General features: G+C 40.6%; 1 protein-coding gene across 1 annotated transcript; it reads left to right on the top strand.

Annotated features, from left to right (window-relative positions):
* The first annotated feature begins 5,162 nt into the window (after positions 1-5,162).
* Positions 5,163-16,437, top strand: BAAT (bile acid-CoA:amino acid N-acyltransferase). The gene is made up of 4 exons (XM_081067822.1): positions 5,163-5,373; positions 11,558-12,057; positions 12,294-12,496; positions 15,711-16,437. Exons 2-4 carry the CDS (start codon positions 11,595-11,597, stop codon positions 16,305-16,307), a joined length of 1,263 nt encoding a protein of 420 aa, XP_080923948.1. The 5' UTR covers positions 5,163-5,373; positions 11,558-11,594; the 3' UTR covers positions 16,308-16,437.
* The last annotated feature ends 3,483 nt before the right edge of the window (positions 16,438-19,920 follow it).

The raw sequence follows: 19,920 nt of genomic DNA, 5'->3' as shown, positions 1-19,920 counted from the left end.
GTGGAAAGGAAGCCAACGAAAGGAAGCAAAGGAAAGGAAGAAAAAAAGCTTTCAAAAAGTCCCAAGCTAAATTAAACTTGTTAAATTATACCAGAGATTCAAACCTCAAAATAGAAGATTTGGTGCCACCATTACAATCCATCTGTCCTGACAATTTTATTACCCTGACTTTTGATCTTCCAGTTGAAATACCAGACATCATGGCACAGAGGCAAACTGATCCCACTGAGCCCTGTTCTAATCCCCAACCCCAGACTATATGACCATAATAAATGTTACACACCTCTAAATTTCGGAGTTGTTACACAGCCACAGTAATTGGAACACCAGCCTCCTTTTGGGTGAATTAAATTGTGTGTGTGTGTGTGTGTGTGTGTGTGTGTGTGTGTGTGTGTTTACTTTGGAGAGTATGAATCAGGAATCCATGATTTTTCAGACCTGACCATAGGCAATTACACAGTCTTTCTTTGGCAGGCTTCTGGGGGAAGGCTGCCCTCCCCACACCAAACTTTGGCCACACTCAAGGGGAAGGAACTTGCAGTCAAGGTCTCAGGTTACTCTGGATTATCATGTTCCTCTCATATTTGCTGTCATTGCTCAAGAGTGTATTTTTTTTATATTAAATCATTTATTGATTACTCATGACAATGCATGATACACAAGCTTCATTTCCATCTATAATTTTATCTGGTACCATAATTTAATTTAGATATATTGCATAGAATGTGCCAAGAATCATTAGCAACCAAATAAACACCATGACTGTCCTTTTAATGATAAACTTGAGGTCACAACACAGTAACTGTCAATTCAATTACACCAAGGTTTATGAAGACACTGGCTTCTGAGCCCAAGCAGCTTGTAAATAAATTTCAAATGGAACTTGGCATTACGCTGAAGAAATTATAACTTCATACTTTGGGGTAATTTACCCAGATGTCTTCAGAGTAGACTAACTTTACACAGCACATTTTTAAAAAGACACATTTACTTAAAATCATGATCAGACTATTCCATTTAGCAATCAACAGCATCTATTGCAAAAAAAAAATTACATTAAAACCCTTTGGAATGCTTTACACTTTCTACAGAACAGAAACTAAAATAACCTGTTTTACAATTAATCACAAATACAGTCCTTGAGTTTTTTGCCCATACACAGGAGTATTGTCTAAAACACGTCTTCTTTGTAGTGGCTAGGCCCTGCCTTCACTGTGCTAGGTTAACCTGTGTTGTAACCTGTAGTTTCCCTGTCACTTCTCTGGCTCTCCTCTCCTGCTAAGCTTTGTTTCCTGGCAGTAATTAAAACCTGCCACTGCTATAATTACTGCTGCTGCTGGAATCTCCATAGCCACCTTGGTTTTGTTTGGCCAAGGATTGACCTCCACCACCATAGTGGCTCCAAAGTTTCTTCCTTTCATGGGTCCAAATTTGAAGGTTGATTTTTTAATTGTCAAAATCATAGCTTCCGCCACATCCAAAATTGCTTCCATCATTACCAAATCCAGTATAGCCATCCCCACTGCCATCATATCCACCACCACGACGGCCACCAAGCCACCTCGGCCACTTAAGTTTCCTCCCTGACCAAAATTGTCATTCCCAGCAAAACCACCTCCACGGCCAATACCGAAATTTCCGGAACTACTTCAACTCTTTGGCTGGATGAAACATTTGCTTAGATAGGGCTTTCCTTACTTCACAGTTGTGGCTATTCACAGTATGGTATTTCTGAATGACAATTTTGTCTACAGTCATGGTCATCGAAGGTTAAAAAAGCAAAGCCTCTCCTCTTGCCACGGCCTCAGTCAGTCGTGATTTCAATCACTTCAATTTTCCCATGCTGTTCAAAATCATCTCTTAAACTTCTTTTGGGGGTTCTGTCAAGTCTGAGTTTCAATTTAGGCATAGGTCATTGCATGATTGCCACAATAAGTTGAGATCATTGTCCATTGGCAATTGATTCAACCTCCAGCCCCTCTCTCCTCCCTGGGGGTGGGACTGAAACTTCTAACACTAATCTCTTGCTTGGGTTGGTCCCCTGGCAACCAGCCCCCATCCTTAGGTGCTTCTAAAAGTCATCTCATCACTTAACAAAAGCTATCTTTATCCTTCTCAACATTTAGGGAATTCCAAGGGTTTAGGAGTTGTATGCCAGGAATTGTGGACAAAGAACAAATATATATATTTACATATATAAATCACAATATCTCACCCCCGTCACAATTTTTTTAGGCAGTTAAGGGGAAGTAAAAAGAAAACCTTCCTGAGTCTTTTATTTCTTAAAAATAATCAGCCTAAAATAATCTTCATGCTAAAGAGACACATTTTGGGGTGGCAAATTTTGCTCCCCTAAACTGAACCAATTTGATCTGTGGTTGTGCTCAGTCTGGGCTTTATCTGACTCAGTGCACTCCTGGTTTCTGTGGACAAAAAAAAGGGCCACATGCTAAACCTGACAAGCTCAGGGGTGGCCTATGTGTGTGTGTGTGTTGGGGGAGGAGGGAACGGAAAACTTTACACAATGAATTAGTGGCAGGGCTAGGATCAGAACCCAGGGACAGTCCTAAATCCGATGTTATACTATGTTGAGATTTTTTTTCCCCATAGGCTGTTAAACTCTATTCTCTAGAAATTTGAAATAAATTTTGGTCTGTACACTAACCCTTTTTTTTGTATCAGCATTGAAAGGGAGTCACCGTTTCCCACTGATTGTGCTGCAGGTGGGTGGAGGCTCCATGAAATCCCTTAAGTACACCTGGTGACTCTGATCCATTAGAATAGTCTTCATTCCAGAATTCACTTATTTTTGCTGCTTTTCTTCCCTCTCCTTTGAAGGAAACCAGAATATGTCACCCCCAAACATGCCTCTTTGACATAAAATGTATTTGCTTTTAAAAGAACAGCAGATGCAAGAAGGCCCTCTGACCCTTCCCTTTTTCTTCCTGAAACTCCCAGATGGAAGATGTCTTCCTGGTACCAGAAGGAAAGTAATAGTCTTATTATCAAGGACAAGCAGTTGAGATCGAGAGAATTCTATATAAACAGACCTTGTTAAAATAATTCTTATCTTCCTTTAGCCTCCCTACACAGCTTACTTTTCCACAATTGCCTTTCCTTGTTTAAACTAATGTAAAAGCAAGTAGGATTTGCCATTTCTTTGGGTCTTCATTGCCTATGAGGGCTTCTGTGTCACATAAAACTTATATAAATTTGTATGCTTCTCTCCTCCTGATCTGTCTTATGTGAGTAAATTCTCAGGACCAGTCAATATACCGAGAGAGAGACAGAGACAGAGACAGAGAGAGACAGAGACAAAGACAAAGACAGAGAGAGAGACAGATTTAAAAAATTGGCTCACAGGATTGTGGGGCGGGAAATCTGCAGGGCAGGCCAGAAGGCTAGAGATCTCCAGACGTGTTGGTGTTGCAGTCTTGGGCTTGAAGGCAGGCTGGAGATAGAATTCCTACTTCCTTAGAGGACCGCAGTCTTTTCTACACGGTTCACACTCGATATTAATGATCCCTAATGCCTCCTTTGTACAGTCAGCACTTTACTGCCCTGTGTTTCTGCCAATGTCCCCACTCCTCATTTGCTACATCCCTTAAGGGTCCATGGAGTGCCAAGTTCCCTGATGTCTTTTGTTCTGGGCGGCAGAGTGGAGGCCTGGTTCTGTGCCAATTTAACCTGCACCACACTTTGTCACCTGGGCACTGAAGCATTATGACTTGCCCACCCTTTCCTGGGCTTCTCTGGAGTCTTAGTAAACACGGCAGTCTATTTGTACTGTACTCCTCCACCACCCCACCTCCCATCCTTCGATATGGTCCTAGGAATTAGTCACTAAGCTGGGATCCTTGTTATCCTACCAAGGTTCCTATCAGCCAGTGGAAGAGCTGTGGTGCCAAACACCTTCTTTTCTCTCAGACGTTCCAATCTGCCCATGACTTCCAAGATCAGCCCCTTATCCTCAAAGCTGTTTTCACTTTTAATACATTTTATCATATCACTCGGTTCCACAAGTTAGAAATCTGAAACACAAGGAAAGCTAAGGGATTTGCCTGAAGTTAGTCACATGGATAAATAAAGGAATGAGGGTCTCTGATTTCAGAGACCAGTGGTCTCTGAACTGTACCTCACTGGCTGCAAAATATGCAAAAATTAAAAGACATGGTCTCCTCCTTCAAAGAATTCACAGCCTGTAATCACAGTCTGCAATCTGTAGGTTGGATCATTTGTACATTTTGACAATGGACACTGATGGAATGAACAATGGGGTAGATTTCAGAGGTTCTGGTCCTTAGGAGGCATTTTTGCATGGGAGGGCTTCTTCTGTCTTTTGGAAGAGTGGTTTGCTAACTGGGCTATGGATTACATCTGTTAAAAATACAGATCCTAGAACCTTACCCAGACCTAGCAAGTCAGAATCTCTGGGTACAAGGCCCAGGAGTCTTCAAGAGACTCTTCAGGCAAATCTTAAACCCACACTGCTCTGAAGATGGGTATTTGGAACTCAACTTCTTAGAAGCCACCCAAAAGGCAGCTGTCTAAGAGACTAAAGCAAGGTCCAGCTGGGCCCCTGTACTCAGAATGCCTCTGGGATGCCTGGTCCCAGTTCCGACTCCTTATCTTAGAAGATCAGCTGGCAGACGCTAGTTAATTACAAACTCTATTGCTTAGCATTTTCCCAGGTTCCTACCCCACCGTTCTGGATGGACTGCTGGTGCCACAAGAGATACAATGACAGAGGTGGGCATCATGAAAGGAAAACAGACCTCTGGGATGTCATGCAGCCTCTGGGAGAATGCCCTGATTTTCCCTGAAATACCCCCAACCGGTCTGAAAATGGTAAGGCCATTTTTTGGAGGTGTCAACCTGCTGCCTTCTCAGACCACCCATGCCCTGATAGTAAACGCTTATTCTATGGCCCGACTCCTGTGTTGATCTATTGGCTGAGCAGCACAGGCAGCACGAGCCCCGGATTCATTTGGCCTCCGGTTACAAGACCACTGACTTAGAGGAGGAGATTCAGAAGGAACTGAAGCAAAGGAGACGAGAGTCAAGGGAAAAGTCTTTAAAACCAGAGCCATGTGATGAAATATGAGACTCCATTATGAAACACTTGCACTGATACGTGCACCAGCTGGACTGAGCCTCTGCCCAGGCGCCGTGACAGCAAATGCTGGTAGCGCTGTCACTTGGGGCTTCAAAAGGAGCTGCTAACAGTTTCTATGGAAACACTTTGAACTTTGCACAGAAAACTGGATTGTTTTGAGGGATACAAATTAGTGAGCAACAGGCAAGTGTCCGGGTGCTGCTAGTTGCCTCAACAAGCCATCCTGCTCCAGACTGCTTCCTGCAGAGGAATTCAGCGTAAGTGTTTGGGCAATCGGGACTGTCATGGCCTCGCAGAGAAAGGCTGCTTCCTGATTTCAGTGGCAGAGTAGCTGGAAAGGCTGCTTTCATTTTGCTGTGTGTGTTTCATCTCGGCAGGTAGCACAGTTCTCTGAGAGATGAGCAATTACCATCTCTGGTGGTTTATTGCTCAGAAACTCTTGGCTATAAAAGTCAGAGTCCAGCTAGCAAATTTATGGAGAGATTGTTTCTTGACTCAAGAATTTTTTCTAGGATTTATTGCTTGGAAGGAGGGGGAGGAAGGGCTTGTGATGTTTTGAAGAAAGAAAAGCAACAGGCTCCAAAAGGGAATGGAATTTTCGTGTGTTGATTTAGTAAATTTTAATTTCTATGGGTGACCTTCGCTCTCGATTATTCTTTGTTTCCTGGCTGCTGATATGTTGGTGTGTTGACAGTTCTTAACTGCCCTTCCTCCTAAGAGGTTAAATTCTCCCAGGGGCATTGGTTTGATCCCCTTCACCCTGGCAGTCCAGAGGGCTGGAACCTGCTCAACAAAGTAGCTTTCGGCTTTCGGCTTTCAGCCCCTATCAGGTTGGAACATATTGCTGAGGGCTCCATGTCCAACCACAACAAGGCCAAGCTTGTGTGAGGCAGCTGAGTTCTGGTTTCTTGCCCTCCAATGGCTTCATTTCCTTGGTTTCATTGACAAAGTGTGGTGTGCAGAGTCTTCCTTCTGTTGCAAAGACATGAGGAAGCCTGGACATTTTATTCCATTGGATTTTGAGGAGTCTCCCATCTTCAGAAGTAGCCTATAAAATTTATTTGGGCTTCCATTCTTCTTCATACTCTCTCAGAAATTTGACTAATTTTTTTTTATCATTTATCATTTATTTCTCAAACACAGAGTAATTAAGTGCCAGGCACTATTCTAGGAATTGAGGAATAGACTGTTGAACAAGGTAGAATTCCTGCCCTTGAGGAATGATTTATAATCTAGAGTAGTGCTGTCCAATAGAATATTCTACGATGATGGAAATGTTCTATATTTACGTTGTCCAAGGCAGTAGCCACTAGTTACATGTGTTTACTGCAATTAAAATGTGGTTAGTCTGACTGAAAAACTAAATTTTTAATTTTATTTATTTTTAATGAATTGAAATTTATTTAGCTACATGTGGCTAAGACACAGATTCAGTGGGTAAAGAAATAATGAGCTTCTTTTAAATTCAGACAGTTTATTACTTATGTCGATAGTAAAGGCAAAAGAAGCTAAAGGTGCCAGCTCTCTGGGTCTTTGTCTCACACACCAAAAGGATGACACTGAAACAAAATGGATCTGATGACTTTACCACAGTTGTGATATACTGTCGTGCTGAGAAGCCAACTCTAGACTGCAGCAAAATAGCCATCGATTCTACAGCTCTGCCCTAAAGGGGTGTGGGAGTGAGCTAGAAGGTCTATGCCTCTTTGGAACCAGGGAGGTGGATGGGAAAATTACCTTGTGGCAACCTCTCCTTCCCCTTGCCTCCCCCTCCTCCAGATAGGGAGAGACATAAGAAAACAGTCTCCTCTGAAGATTGCATATCTTGGAATGTTCCTGGGCATTCCACCCAGATTTTAGGTCATACGGTGGTTCAAGCTTTGCCTATGGACACATGGCAGAGCCAGTCCCCTGCAAAGGGTCTTCAGTGCTAGGCTAAAGGATATATATAAACTTTGCCATCAAATGAAGCTGGCAGCCATGATTCAATAATTGCTTGCTATAAGAGGAAAACAGGGACTTGAGGGGAGGATATAATTTTAATAGCCATTTCAATAATCAGGTCCCTTAGTTGTCAAGTGATTGTGGTATGTGATTTTCTTTTCAACTTTGCTGGAGCTATTGCTCCCTTTTTAAACTGGGTGCTAAAGATTATGCACAGTGTAACAGGACATGTTGTATTACCAAGTAATAGAAATTCCACTGCTCAGAAGCTTCATTGTAAAGACCGTCGTCCTTTGTGAAATGATTCAGAAGATGGCAATTCCTCATCACTCATCTTACGAGATTTGTCCCTAGTTCTTCAATCCTATTCTCCTATTACATTTATTCTAAAAAAAAAAAATCACCTTATTGGACCATAGTCATATTTATAAAATGAAAATGCTTACTAAAATATAAAAGAGTGGCATAATCAGTAACAAAATGAGAAAAGAAACCTAAAAAACAGTAATTTTTATTACAATGCTCTTCTTACACTGTCCATACTTTGCAATGTTTACAGCAATGGCAAAGTATCGGGGTACAGCTGAGTTGTAGTGTGTAAAAATTCATTTTTTAGAATGCGAAGTTTCCTCTGATTTTTTATTATACCAATAGAGTTTGTTTGCTCCCTTAGATCATTCCACCAAACATAAGGGAAGCTTGGAATAAGTAATTCAGGAAGGAGAGGCAAACATTATGAGTCTACCATCTTCCTCTCCATGCAATATAGTGCTCCCTAACCAACAGCCTCTTTTATCGTGCATCTAAAACTGCGAATAGACTCAACCAATTGAACATGGTCCTTTTGCAAACTGCCTTATGAGGATGAAAAACCAGTAAAAAAATCACTAATAGGGCTGCTCAGCATTACCTATCACTGCATGCACTAGCATCACATGATACTTGAAGTTCAAAAATTGTTTCTTTTTTCCCAATTAAGAGCTCTTGTGGAAACCCTAGTGACATACTGCAGAGCTGCAGGGCTCCACAGAACCCCAGTTGAGGATCCCTAATATATTGGTACAAAGTCTTTGTGTGTGTGTGTGTGTGTGTGTCTGTTTGTGTGTATGTGCACACAGCCACACGTATGCTGTAGCCATTTTAATCCTAGACTTTTCTTGTTTCCACTGAATTGGTAACGGAGTGTTATATAAGGGACAGATGACACATAGGCCTGATAAGTCTGAGGTCTGTTAGGCTTACAATCAGTTTTTGAAAAGGCAATTTGTCAAACTGCTTTGGATCCCTACCAAATCATCATGAGGTTACACTTTGCCTTGTCAACTTGTGACAGAAGATGACTTCATTTCGCCCAAGGGCAGTGATGATAGATTTACTTATCATCTTATCACCCCTTCCTAGTCTTTGGTCAGGAAACCAAAGATACCATTCACAAGCCCACACTACTGACTGATCAAGTGGTCTCTCTCTCTCTATGTCTCTGTGTCTGTGTGTGTCTCTCTTTTTGTTTGTTGCATGGTTTTGTTTATGTCAAAACCACATCCACTTGGAAGAACTGCTTCTTATAGGAAACTTCACTATAATCTCTTGCAAATAACTTGGTGTAAATGGCAAAAAAAAATAGACATAGGATAATAATGTCTATTATGGGGAATTTATAACAAGTCAGAATCAATAAATGGACACATTTAATAGGAACTCCAGAAAAATTGGAGACAAAACATCAAGCATTCAATAGTAAGCTGATTGCCAAAACCAAATTCTAGCTCTAAGATAGATTCTCTCACAGACTGAAGTCTTCTGAAACCTATCTTCTTTCCTGTTATACGTGTCTACATAACCCCTGACCTTCTAAATGAGCTACCCTTTCTTCAGGGGTTTCTTAGGATAAGAACAACCACATTTCTCTCTGTCTCTGTCTGTCTCTCCTCACACTCCCACACTCCCCCCCAAGTCTGGCTTTCTGTGATGATCTGGACATAGCTTCTGAATCTTGTGGATTCAGCCACATACAAAGAGTCCAGAACCAGGAACAGGGTGAAGCAAGAGAGGCTCTCAGGGTCCAAACTTTCAGGACTTCAGGGGTTTGGCATGCCAGAAAATTTTGCTACCTAGGTATGTTTTGGCCTCACCTTTAATCCTGACCCTGATAGAGTGACTAGTGATTTCTGAGATCCAATTCTCAATTGGCAAGTGGAGAACATCCTTGGCACATCTTGAATCACATATCCAGCTATGATCCAATCAGTGATGGCCCCAGGGTGGAGGTCACATGGTATAAACAGCTGCAGAGTGTATACCTCTGTGCTTCTGTGGGTAATTTCCAGATAAAGAGGAGCAAAGATTTGGGAAGAAACCCCTAGTATTTTATATTACAAAAGCTTTAGATAAGTAGAGTATTTTTATTATACTTTTTGTGCTATTTTTTTCCCTGCCAGTTATAAATCTCGTAATACCTAAGCATGTACCTTGTATGATTTACTACATGAGTATCAATAGGATCCCTAAAGTTTTAGCACATAGTTGCTGCCCTTGAAAAGCCTGCTGTCCACTTGGGAGGAGACCAGATGCAGGATTCATGCTGGAGAGTGGGTATGGCAAGCTCACTAAATAATACCTAAATAAAATACCTAATACCTAAGTAAAATAGGTATTGAGTCAATACATTCTATGGAAGTTTTAAGGAGAATGATAACAAGAAGAGTTGGGAAAGGATTTGTAAAACCGGGGAAATCCATGATCCCTTCTTAATTATCTCTTCTAGGGGGACAAAGGAAACAGCAGATACAGACGCTTACAGGAAGGATCAGACCCAAAATTACCTACAAAGCACCAACATGTCGCATGGGACATGGCATTTTAAAAAATATATATTATGTGTTTTATTTCCCTAACATGAGTGAAAGACTCATGAAGTTTCAATTGATGCCACTTTCTTTTGTCAAGAACTTTCCCAGTATTAAGGAAAAACATTCACAATCATTCAATTAATTCTAAATTATTCCATTGACCATGAATTTAAGTTTACATAAAAATGGTCATTGATGCTGGCTTTTGATGGGGGATCAGGTTGGGAGGAAGTGTGGCCTTTGCAGAAAATCAGTTTAAAGTGCAAAAAAGGCATTTTCCCCTTGGTCACCTCCAAAGATTCTTTCTACAGTGAAGAATTAGACACTAAGAACTTCCTTTCTGTCCCTGCACTGCTAGAGCCAGTTTATTTTCTTGAAAGCTTTTCTACTCACAGATCTAAACCCCAAAGCCTTTATTTTGTATTCCTCCATACAAAAATTAAGGATCCCTTGAAGGATCAAGCTTTTTGAGGGGACATCTATAACTACAATTTGTGTGAAGATTTGTTGAAAAAGGTGGTACATACCTATGTCAAAGTCTCATATGAGAAATTTTTTTTAGAGCTAAATTTTGGAAAGGCTTCACTTTTTCCTTTCCCCTGAGGAACTGGTAACTTTTTCTGTGAGAATAGTTAGAACAAGGGAACTGACCAGGTTGCCTTTTTTCCTTTGGCTATCACTAATTCAGTACCAAACTTACAGGCCACAAAATGCTCTACTTTTTATGCTCCAGGTTTTCTTTGACTAATGCCTCTGATTCTAGCTCATATTTCCCTAGATCCTATTTTATCTTTATTTTACTCTGTATCTGCTTTTCTGTAAATAGGTTCAAATCTTCTGTGGAATGAGGTATAGAAGAAAGGAGGGAAGAAAGGAGAGAAAGAAAGAAGGGAGGGAGGAAGGAAAGAAGATAAAAAGAAAACACCCAAATTTTCCTCATAATTGAGCAGAGTAAGAAATGGCTGATCAAATGTATATTACAGTCTCTTTATTACAAACACTTTGACATTTATCACTCTATTGGAAAGGCATAAAAGCAGAGACAAGATCATCAAGTTTTATTTTCCCTTGAAAAGAACAAATAATAAGGAACTGTGAAAAGAGTTGGAAGTCAATCTTACAAAGGCAGGGAGGGATTAGAGATTAAAAAAAATAAACACCACCACAATATATTTCTTGTTTATGTAACTGTACCCCAGGTAAGTGTGAGGGCTGAAAGCAGCACTAATCCTTCCTATAAGCCCTTTATCATACATTACCCCTTTAAGTCCTAACAAATACCCTGTGAAATTGGTCACATGAGTATTATCTCAACTGAAGAATTAAAGTTCAATTTACTCAAAAACCACAAAACTGAGATTTATTGCATTGTTATAATGGATAAGACAGGAGGCTTTGTCAGACCTAGCCTGAATTTCCCGTTCTACTATTAATTATTTATGAGACTTTGATCGTATCACTTAACCTGTTTCCTCCTAGGTAAACTGAGAATAATGGGTACTATCTGCATGTCTTCTCCCTCCTCCAAATGTTCTGCATACTTTGCACTGTCATAGAAGTCCAACTTGGCGAGATCTAATGTAAGCCTTGTTTAGACCTTTTCCTTGGAATTTAAGTCTCTAACTCAAAATGTCCTCATCCACTGCAGGACTGGAAATACCACTGGCTCTCTTTGCCAGTTACTAATGTTGCAGCTGACAGCTACCCCTGCAAGTGCCCTTGCAGATGAACCAGTGCACATCCGAGTGACAGGCCTGCCCCCGTTGCAGATGGTGACCCTTACGGCATCTCTGAAGGACGAGAAGGGAAAACTGTTTCGGTCCACAGCCTTCTATAGGTCTAATGAAGCTGGTGAGTTGGACCTGAAGCAGGCTCCTTCGTTTGGAGGCGACTACGTGGGGATCCATCCGATGGGCCTCTTTTGGTCTCTGAAGCCTCAGAAGACTTTTGGGAGGCTGCTTAAGAGAGATGTGATGAACAGCCCCTTTTTGGTCACTCTGGACCTATACGACTCAGTTGGCTTCCAAGATTTAGCCACGGTTGAGCCCAGGGTCAGCCAGGTGGTGCAGCGCTGGTTTTCCCTCCCTGGGACACAGCGGGTACAGATCCGAGAAGGCCGCGTGCGAGGAGCCCTTTTTCTCCCTCCAGGTGAGACTAATCTTTGGTGGTAGAGAAAACATTGTTGATGGAAGTAAAAACTAAAACAAATGGCATCAAATTTTTGGAGAACTAGTATTTCCCACAATATATTACAACTAGCATGCCATTGTGTGTTTGTGTGTGAAGGTGGAATTCATTTTGCTAGGCCTCTACCTTCATGCTGTCTATTTGACCCTCTTTTCACTCTTTCTGATCCCATTTTCTTCTCTCTTTGTTGTTGTCAGGGGAAGGCCCTTTCCCAGGAATCATTGATTTGTTTGGGGGCATCGGAGGTCTAGTTGAATTTCGAGCCAGTCTTTTGGCTGCTCATGGCTTTGCAGTGCTGGCATTAGCATATTTTGCCTATGAAGACCTGTCCAAACATCTGGAGGATGTGGACCTGGAATATTTTGAAGAAGCTGCCAACTTGCTACTAGCTCATCCCAAGGTATTAAAAAATTTTACCTTGCAACATTACAGCAAAAGACAAAAAGAATCACAAACATCTATTCTGCCTATTTTACCAGTCTGCTTAGATTTTTTACATTTTACAGTTAAAATGAGAATGTTAATACTTGCCTTGTAGGATTGTGGGGTTGATTAGAAATCAGCTTTGTCCTTACTGGCACAAAGAAGACTATATAAAAAAGGTGGATGTAGTATGGTTATTTTCAATGGGAAAAAAGCCAAGACTTCTTACATTTAAAGTGCTTGTCATTTATTCACAAGTGGCTCTTCAGTGTTTTATCAGCCACTAATCTCAAATCACGAATTTTCTGGCTTGACATGTTTTCAAACTTCAGTGACGATCTCAGCATGGGTAGTGCTAGAGTAAGTCACACTAAAGAGCCCTGAGACTAAGAACAATGCAGAAGTTCGATGTTAGAACTAGGCCATGAGATCAGAGCAGGATTACCTGCAAAACTGACGTGGCTGTACCATTTGATTAGCTGAATTAGCTCTTTAGTTATTTGCAAATCTAGAAGCAGAAGTAAGCTTTAAAGTGAGGGTTCAATGTCAGGCGGTAGTCTAGGGAAAGGAATGTGGAAAAGAAGGGTCATTTTAGAACTCTTTGTCAAATATCGTTGTACTATCCCAAGTGTGATCCATGGCTTCAGCATCACCTGGGAGCGTTTGAATGCAGACTCTCAGGCCCCATCTCTGAATCAGCATCTATCTGCATTTTAACAAGATCCCCAGGTGATTTGTACGCACATTCAAGTCTGATAAGGACTGGAATAGAATATCTCATAACTCAACTTTTTTCTAGGAATTAAATATCAGATGATTTATGATTTAGTTCCCCTCAGGAGCTCCCAAAGTACTGATATTTGTGGTAATGACTAAAAGAAGAAACATAGGAATAAATATCACATGGCCAGGTGTCAAGGTTGAAATTCTATTAAGTTGAACCATATAAATTTAATATTCTAGTTAAAAAATGTTCAAATTACTTCTTATGGTTCAACCTAACAGTGGTAACATAATCATACCAGCTAACATTAAATGACTATTTGTTAGACTTTATGCTAAATACTTCATATGCACTATCTCATTTAATTCTCACGATAACCCTGAGAAGTAAGTACTACTGACATCCTCATTTTTCAGAGGAGATAGCATACTCAGATGAAGTAATGTGCCAAAACTACATCGCCAGTAAGTGACAGAGCCTTTCTGGCAATGTCTGCTCAAAATCTTGAGTCATCCTGACTCCCTGACTTGTATCCTTCTCTCCTAGGAGAGCCTTAAGTCTTTTTAAGGTGAGAGAAGACATGTTTCCTGTCGGAGCATTTTCAGTGTCACCATCTGTTGTGCAGGAGATCCTGCTTGCTGTGCCATTTGTCATGCGGGGCGGCCTGCGGGGTCTCTGATCCCGCTCCCCACATAAGAACGCAGTATGTGGCTAGGCCAAAAAGGAAAACCCACGGAGACATAGATAGGGGAGTCATACCATTATAGTCTCACTGGAGGCACTATAATCTCACTGGAGGCTGGATCCACATGACCTGCAACCTGCTGTCCGCTTCTCTGCCTGCCAACCACCCGACTTGCTAACTGCAATCTGTTGTGGTAACTGCAATCGGCACTTGTTAGCTCAGCCACCATCTTGTTGCTAGCCCCCATTTGTTGCTAGGGTAGCCACGGCAGTTATATTAGTGGCCAAATGGCTCACTGGTTACAGTTGACAGCCAACTAGCCACAGCTGATGGCCATCCAATCACAGCTGATGGCCATTTACTACCTGAGCCAGAACCTTTCCACGTGAGGCCGAGAGCCTGGAAACTGCACTCCTGACTCTGTCCCCACAGGAATGAAATCCCATTTAAATGTTTTCAAGTTAATTTTATTTTCATTTCAAATTTAACCATTTGTGACATTCTCTGAGGAGAAAGGGCAATTACCAAAATTCAATTTGGATTTAGATTCAGCAGAAGAGGTTCAATTCCCCCTCTGACCCTTGATACTGTTATAACCTTGAACGAGACTTAAACTTCCTGAATCTGTTTTCTTGGAAGAACTAACTGAGATAATATGTGTAAAGCACGTGGCCTAGGGTCCAGCATATAGTAAACTCTCAATAAATCCACATGTCATCTTTGCCCATCTGGTGTCTTCCCTCTCCCTTTCCCCACTCCTCAACCAATCCCAAAGCATTTTAGGTTCTACTCTTAAATATTTCTCAATACATCACACCCTCTTTATCCCCCCTGCCACTGTTTTAGTTTGTTCTCTTGTCATTGCTCACCTGTGATACTGCAGGTGTGTATTAACCAATTTCCTACCTCCAGTTACAGCCCTCTTCTCTCACTTCCTCATTTGTTCCTCATGTGGATGGTTCCCAAATGTGGAAGCACATTGGATTTCCTAGGAAGTATTTTATAATATCCGATTCTTGGGCCCACTCAGCCCTATTGTAGTAGAAACTTGAAGAACTGGATCTCAGAAAACTTTAATTTAAAAAAGGTTTTTTTTCAGGTGATTCTCATGACAGAAAGGTGCTGGGAATACAATTGTGAGCAAAATAAACACACCAGGTCGCTATGTCTTTGCTGTTGTTTGTCCAGAATGCTCTTCCTTTCCTCTCTCAGACTTTCCTCTCTGTGACCTACTACTTTTCCTGTTGGACTGGATACTAAAATTCAGCTGTTGGTAGAACCCAAATCTTTCCTTGTTACACGCCCCCAGTGCTTTCAGGATTTGCCTTTGGATTGATGGATGTACAAATCCTTTGTAAAATGCTATTTAAGTATGAATAACACTAACATTATATTTGAAAGAACCCAGGAAACCCTTTTGCTAGCTGGAGAGAAAAATTTGATATTTCAGAAAGCTTATCTGGCTCTGCTCTTTTAAAATCGAATGTTGCTGGTGCATTAGATTCTTTTATAGAATTCTGCCTTTGATGAAGTTTTTATTTCTATTGTTTCACTTGATCCTCGTAACAACCCTGCAAGGTAGGTAATATTATCACCCCCATAAGACAATAAGGCTCAGAGAGGGTAAGTAGGTAGTGTTCTCAGTCACAGAAGCTGGTCAACTCGAGTGCCAGGACTCCCACCTACCGTTTTGTGACTGTCCATCATACTAGCGTATGGCCTGTATGACAGCTCCTTCTCAGAGTACGTCCTGTAACCAGTTCCCTTTGTTTTGTGCTTCAGATCCAAAGGCTGGGAATCGGCGTGCTCTCTGTGAGCAAAGGTGCGGAGTTCGCGCTGGCCATGGCCTGCTTCCTGAGGCAGGTGATAGCCATTGTCTGCATCAATGGACCCAATGCTGTCTGTGATTTTCCGCTCAGGTACAGGGATCTGGTTATGACACCCATCCAGTCATTTCCGGAACGCATTCAGATTGATGTTTCAGGGGCTGTGCGCCTCCGCCACTTCAGGGGGGACCCTCGGGATAAACGGAATCAGCAGAGCGTATATCCTATTGAAAAGGCCCAGGCTCAGATCCTCTTCATTGTAGGAGAGAATGACGAATCCATCAATAGCAAAGAATATGCTGAACAGTCACTGGACCAGCTGCAGAGTCATGGGAGAAGCAATGGAAGGATGCTGGTCTACCCTGGGGCAGGCCACCTCATAGAGCCCCCCTATACACCCCTGTGCTATGCTTCCTGGAACTCCCACTACTTTTCCGTACCCCTGCTCTGGGGAGGAGACCCTGTTGCGCACGCCGCGGCCCAGGAGCACGCCTGGGGAGAGATCCAGAAATTCTTCAGGCAACATCTCATTCAGACCAGCAGCAAACTCTAAGCAAAGGCTAAGGGTGATGATGAGGTAGGGAGAAAAAAAACGAGGATAAAGCAGGGATGTAGCAGGGGCTCTTCTGATTTCTCTATTTTCAGTCATCTTGAATGCACTGGAAGGAAATTGGACAAATCAAAGGATCAAGGCATAGTTGCATTTCAACTGTTTCTGACCAATTTGTACGTACTTTGGATTTTTGTAAATTGAATCTTAGTCTATATGCATCAGGATACATTGCTATTTCAGAATTATGATACCCTTGCAAACTGAATAATCTTTTGTACCCCAGTTAGGGATACCAATGAGCCAGGTATTGCCAATCTAAATAAATTCCCTGGAATTTCGAAGCTACTTGTGGAAATACGTTTTCTGTTTAAACTATTTTGAGTTGAGTTTCTGACACTTGATATGAAAATTTCTAATGTCACCATCAAGTGTAATGCTTGCTATGGATTGCCAGTACTTTAATATTTTTAAATAGTGATGCTTCTTTTTATTCCTAAAATATATATTTTTTACAGTTTTAATCAGGAATGGGATTGAATTTAATCAAGTGCCTTTGTAGCATTTATTGAAATTAAATGAGTTAATATATTTAAAGCTCTTAGAACAGTATATCTATGTGTTAGCTATTATGATTTTCCTAATGCTTTCCTCCTTCAATCTGTTAATATGGTGATTTACATTCATTAATGAACTAATTTTGCTTATTCATCTAATTTTAATAGATGAATTTCTCACATCAACTAATTCAGATTTTATAATTTATTGTGGAGCCAACCAGGTCATTTATATTTTCTCAGAATTTCACCCATATTTTCTGGAAAAAGTTTTTCTCTTATAATATTTCATGTATTCCATTTTGTTTATTTGCATGGTTTCTCTTTTTCCTCTCAGTCTGACTTGCCAAATATTCGCCTATTTTATTGATCTTTTCCAAGAACAGCTTTTGGTTTGTTTACCGGTCAAATCTATTTTTTTCTGATTCATCAATTTCTGTTTCTTTAAAATAAATTCATTCCTTCTGCCATTTTTTGTGTTTATTTTTCTGGCTTCGTGAAATGCAGCACTCTCATTTTGTTAATTTCTAAATAGTTTCTAATTTACTTTCTTCTCCCCTCTTAAGCCCAAGAGTAATTTTATCAATGCACAGTGTATCATCCTACAGGTATCTTGCTGGTTATAAGGAAGGGGGGGGAGGAACGATGTCACTTTGCAATGGAGGGGCCAGACTGTCACCATCTGAACCCAACTGATCAAACTCAGGATCTCTAAAAATGGTCAATTTGATACAATATATGCTTCATGACGAGATGTAATGTGAAATGCCCAGCACTACTTAGAACTACTTCTAATAACAATTAAACTTGAACCTAATCAAGCCTTTAGATCAAATGTCTTATTAATATAGTGGCTAGAGAACAGGTTAAATGGCACTTACAAGGAGACAGTCAAATAAATCCTGAGTGTGAGGCATTCTATGATGTGATCTCTTCTCTTCACAAGTTAATTACCAACTGACCTGGTCTTGTTGGTAAGTTAGTTGCATGAAAAATGTGAAATTTTTTACTTTGTGGATTCCCCCCGCCATAGGAGTGAGCTGGAGGGTTATTCAGAATTAAAAGAGACTTAAGAGACATATCAACCAAATGCTCTGTGTGGGTCTGGTTTGAACAAAGTAACTGTAAAAACACATTTTTTTTTTTTTTTTTTTTTTAAAGAGTAAATTTATTTTTATTTTTATTTTATTTTTATTTTTTTTTATTAATTAATTTATTTATTAGTTTCAGGTGTACAAAACAAGGTAATACTTAGACGTTCATCATTTATATCCCTCATACTGTGAACCCCCCTCCCCCCATCCACTATCCCTCCGACCTCACACTGAACCATCACATTATATATATAAAATTATAGTTGGCATTCATTAATGTTTAGCTTCTGATGTACAATGCCATGATCAGGTATCCACAGTATCCCTGAGGTGGTCTCCCAAATAGGACGCATGTCCATCGGATACCCAACAAAATCTTTACAACATTATAGAATACCTTCCCCAAATTAATTTTCAAAAGAAAAACCCTGAGGCCATCTTGTGGTTACCAGCTGCTTCCAAATCCCTTCACCTTTCCCCTTATCCCCAACCCCCTCCCACACACCCATCTAACCACTCTCGGTTTTTTCTCTGCGTCCCCAAAACTGACTCTGATTAGTTCATTCACATAGTCTTTTCTTTAGATTCCATATATAAGTGAGATCATATGGTACTTGTCTTTCTCTTTCTGACTTATTTCACTTAACATAATGTTCTCTAGATCCATCCATGTTGCTGCAAATGATAAGATTTCTTTCTTCTTTATGGCTGCGTAATACTCCATTGTATAAATGTACCACAGCTTCTTAATCCAGTCATCTACCGATGGGCATTTTGGTTGTTTCCATATCTTGGCTATTGTGTAAAGTGCTGCAATAAACATAGGAGTGCATACAGATTTTTGAATTGGAGTTTTGGATTTCTCCGGGTAGATGCCTAGGAGTGGAATTACTGGATCATAGGGTAGTTCCATTTTCAGATTCCTGAGATACCTCCATACTGTTTTCCATAGTGGCTGCACTAATCTGCAGTCCCACCAACAGTGCACTAGCGTTCCCTTTTCTCCACATCCGCGCCAGCATTTGTTGTTTGTTGATTTATTGATAATAGCCATTTTGACTGGAGTGAGGTGGTATCTCATTGTGGTTTTTATTTGCATTTCTCTGATGGTTAGTGAGGTTGAGCATTTCTTCATATGTCTTCTTGCCTTCTGTATGTCCTTCTTAGAGAAATGTCTCCCCAAGTCCTCTGCCCATTTTTTAATTGGGTTGTTTGTTTTTTTGGAGTTGAGTTGAGTAAGTTTTTTATAGATTTGTGATATTAATCCCTTATCAGATATATCATTGGCAAATATCTTTTCCCATACAGTAGGATCCCTTTTTGTTTTATTGATGGTTTCCTTTGCTGTGAAAAAACTTTTTAGTTTGATGTAATCCCACATGTTTATTTTTTCTCTTACTTCGCTCGCGCGAGGGGATATATCAGTGAAAATCTTACTCCGGGTAATGTCCATGAAGTTTCTTCCTATATTTTCTTCTAGATATTTTATGGTTTCAGATCTTACATTTAAGTCTTTAAGCCATTTTGAATTTGTTTTTGTATATGGTGTAAGGAGGTGGTCCAGCTTCATTTTCTTGCATGTGTCCGTCCAGGTTTCCCAACACCACTTATTGAACAGACTATCTTTACCCCATCGTACATTCTTGCTTCCATTGTCGTAGATTAGATGGGCATATAGGCATGGATTTATGTCTGGACTCTCTATTCTGTTCCATTGATCTATGTATCTATTTTTATGCCAGTACCATGTTGTTTTGATTACTGTAGCCTTGTAGTATAGTTTGAAATCAGGTATCGTTATACCTCCCACTTTGTTCTTATTTCTCAAGATTGCTGAGGCTATCCGGGGTCTTTTATGGTCCCATATAAATTTTAGGATTATATGTTCTATTTCTGTGAAAAACGTCGTTGGTAGTTTGATAGGAATTGCGTTGAATATGTATATTGCCTTAGGCAGTATGGACA

This window comes from Rhinolophus hipposideros (genome assembly GCF_964194185.1).
Source record: "Rhinolophus hipposideros genome assembly, chromosome: 11".
Classification (NCBI taxonomy): domain Eukaryota; kingdom Metazoa; phylum Chordata; class Mammalia; order Chiroptera; family Rhinolophidae; genus Rhinolophus; species Rhinolophus hipposideros.
Note: the sequence above shows the minus strand (reverse complement) of the source record. Positions and strands in the feature narration are given on the sequence as shown.

Bases quoted from the DNA above. Each gene is read 5' to 3' on its own strand.
- BAAT (XM_081067822.1), top strand. From the start codon at position 11,595: ATGTTGCAGCTGACAGCTACCCCTGCAAGTGCCCTTGCAGATGAACCA. The intron at 12,058-12,293 runs GTGAGACTAATC...TGTTGTTGTCAG, and splicing joins AGCCCTTTTTCTCCCTCCAG to GGGAAGGCCCTTTCCCAGGA. The intron at 12,497-15,710 runs GTATTAAAAAAT...TTTGTGCTTCAG, and splicing joins TGCTACTAGCTCATCCCAAG to ATCCAAAGGCTGGGAATCGG.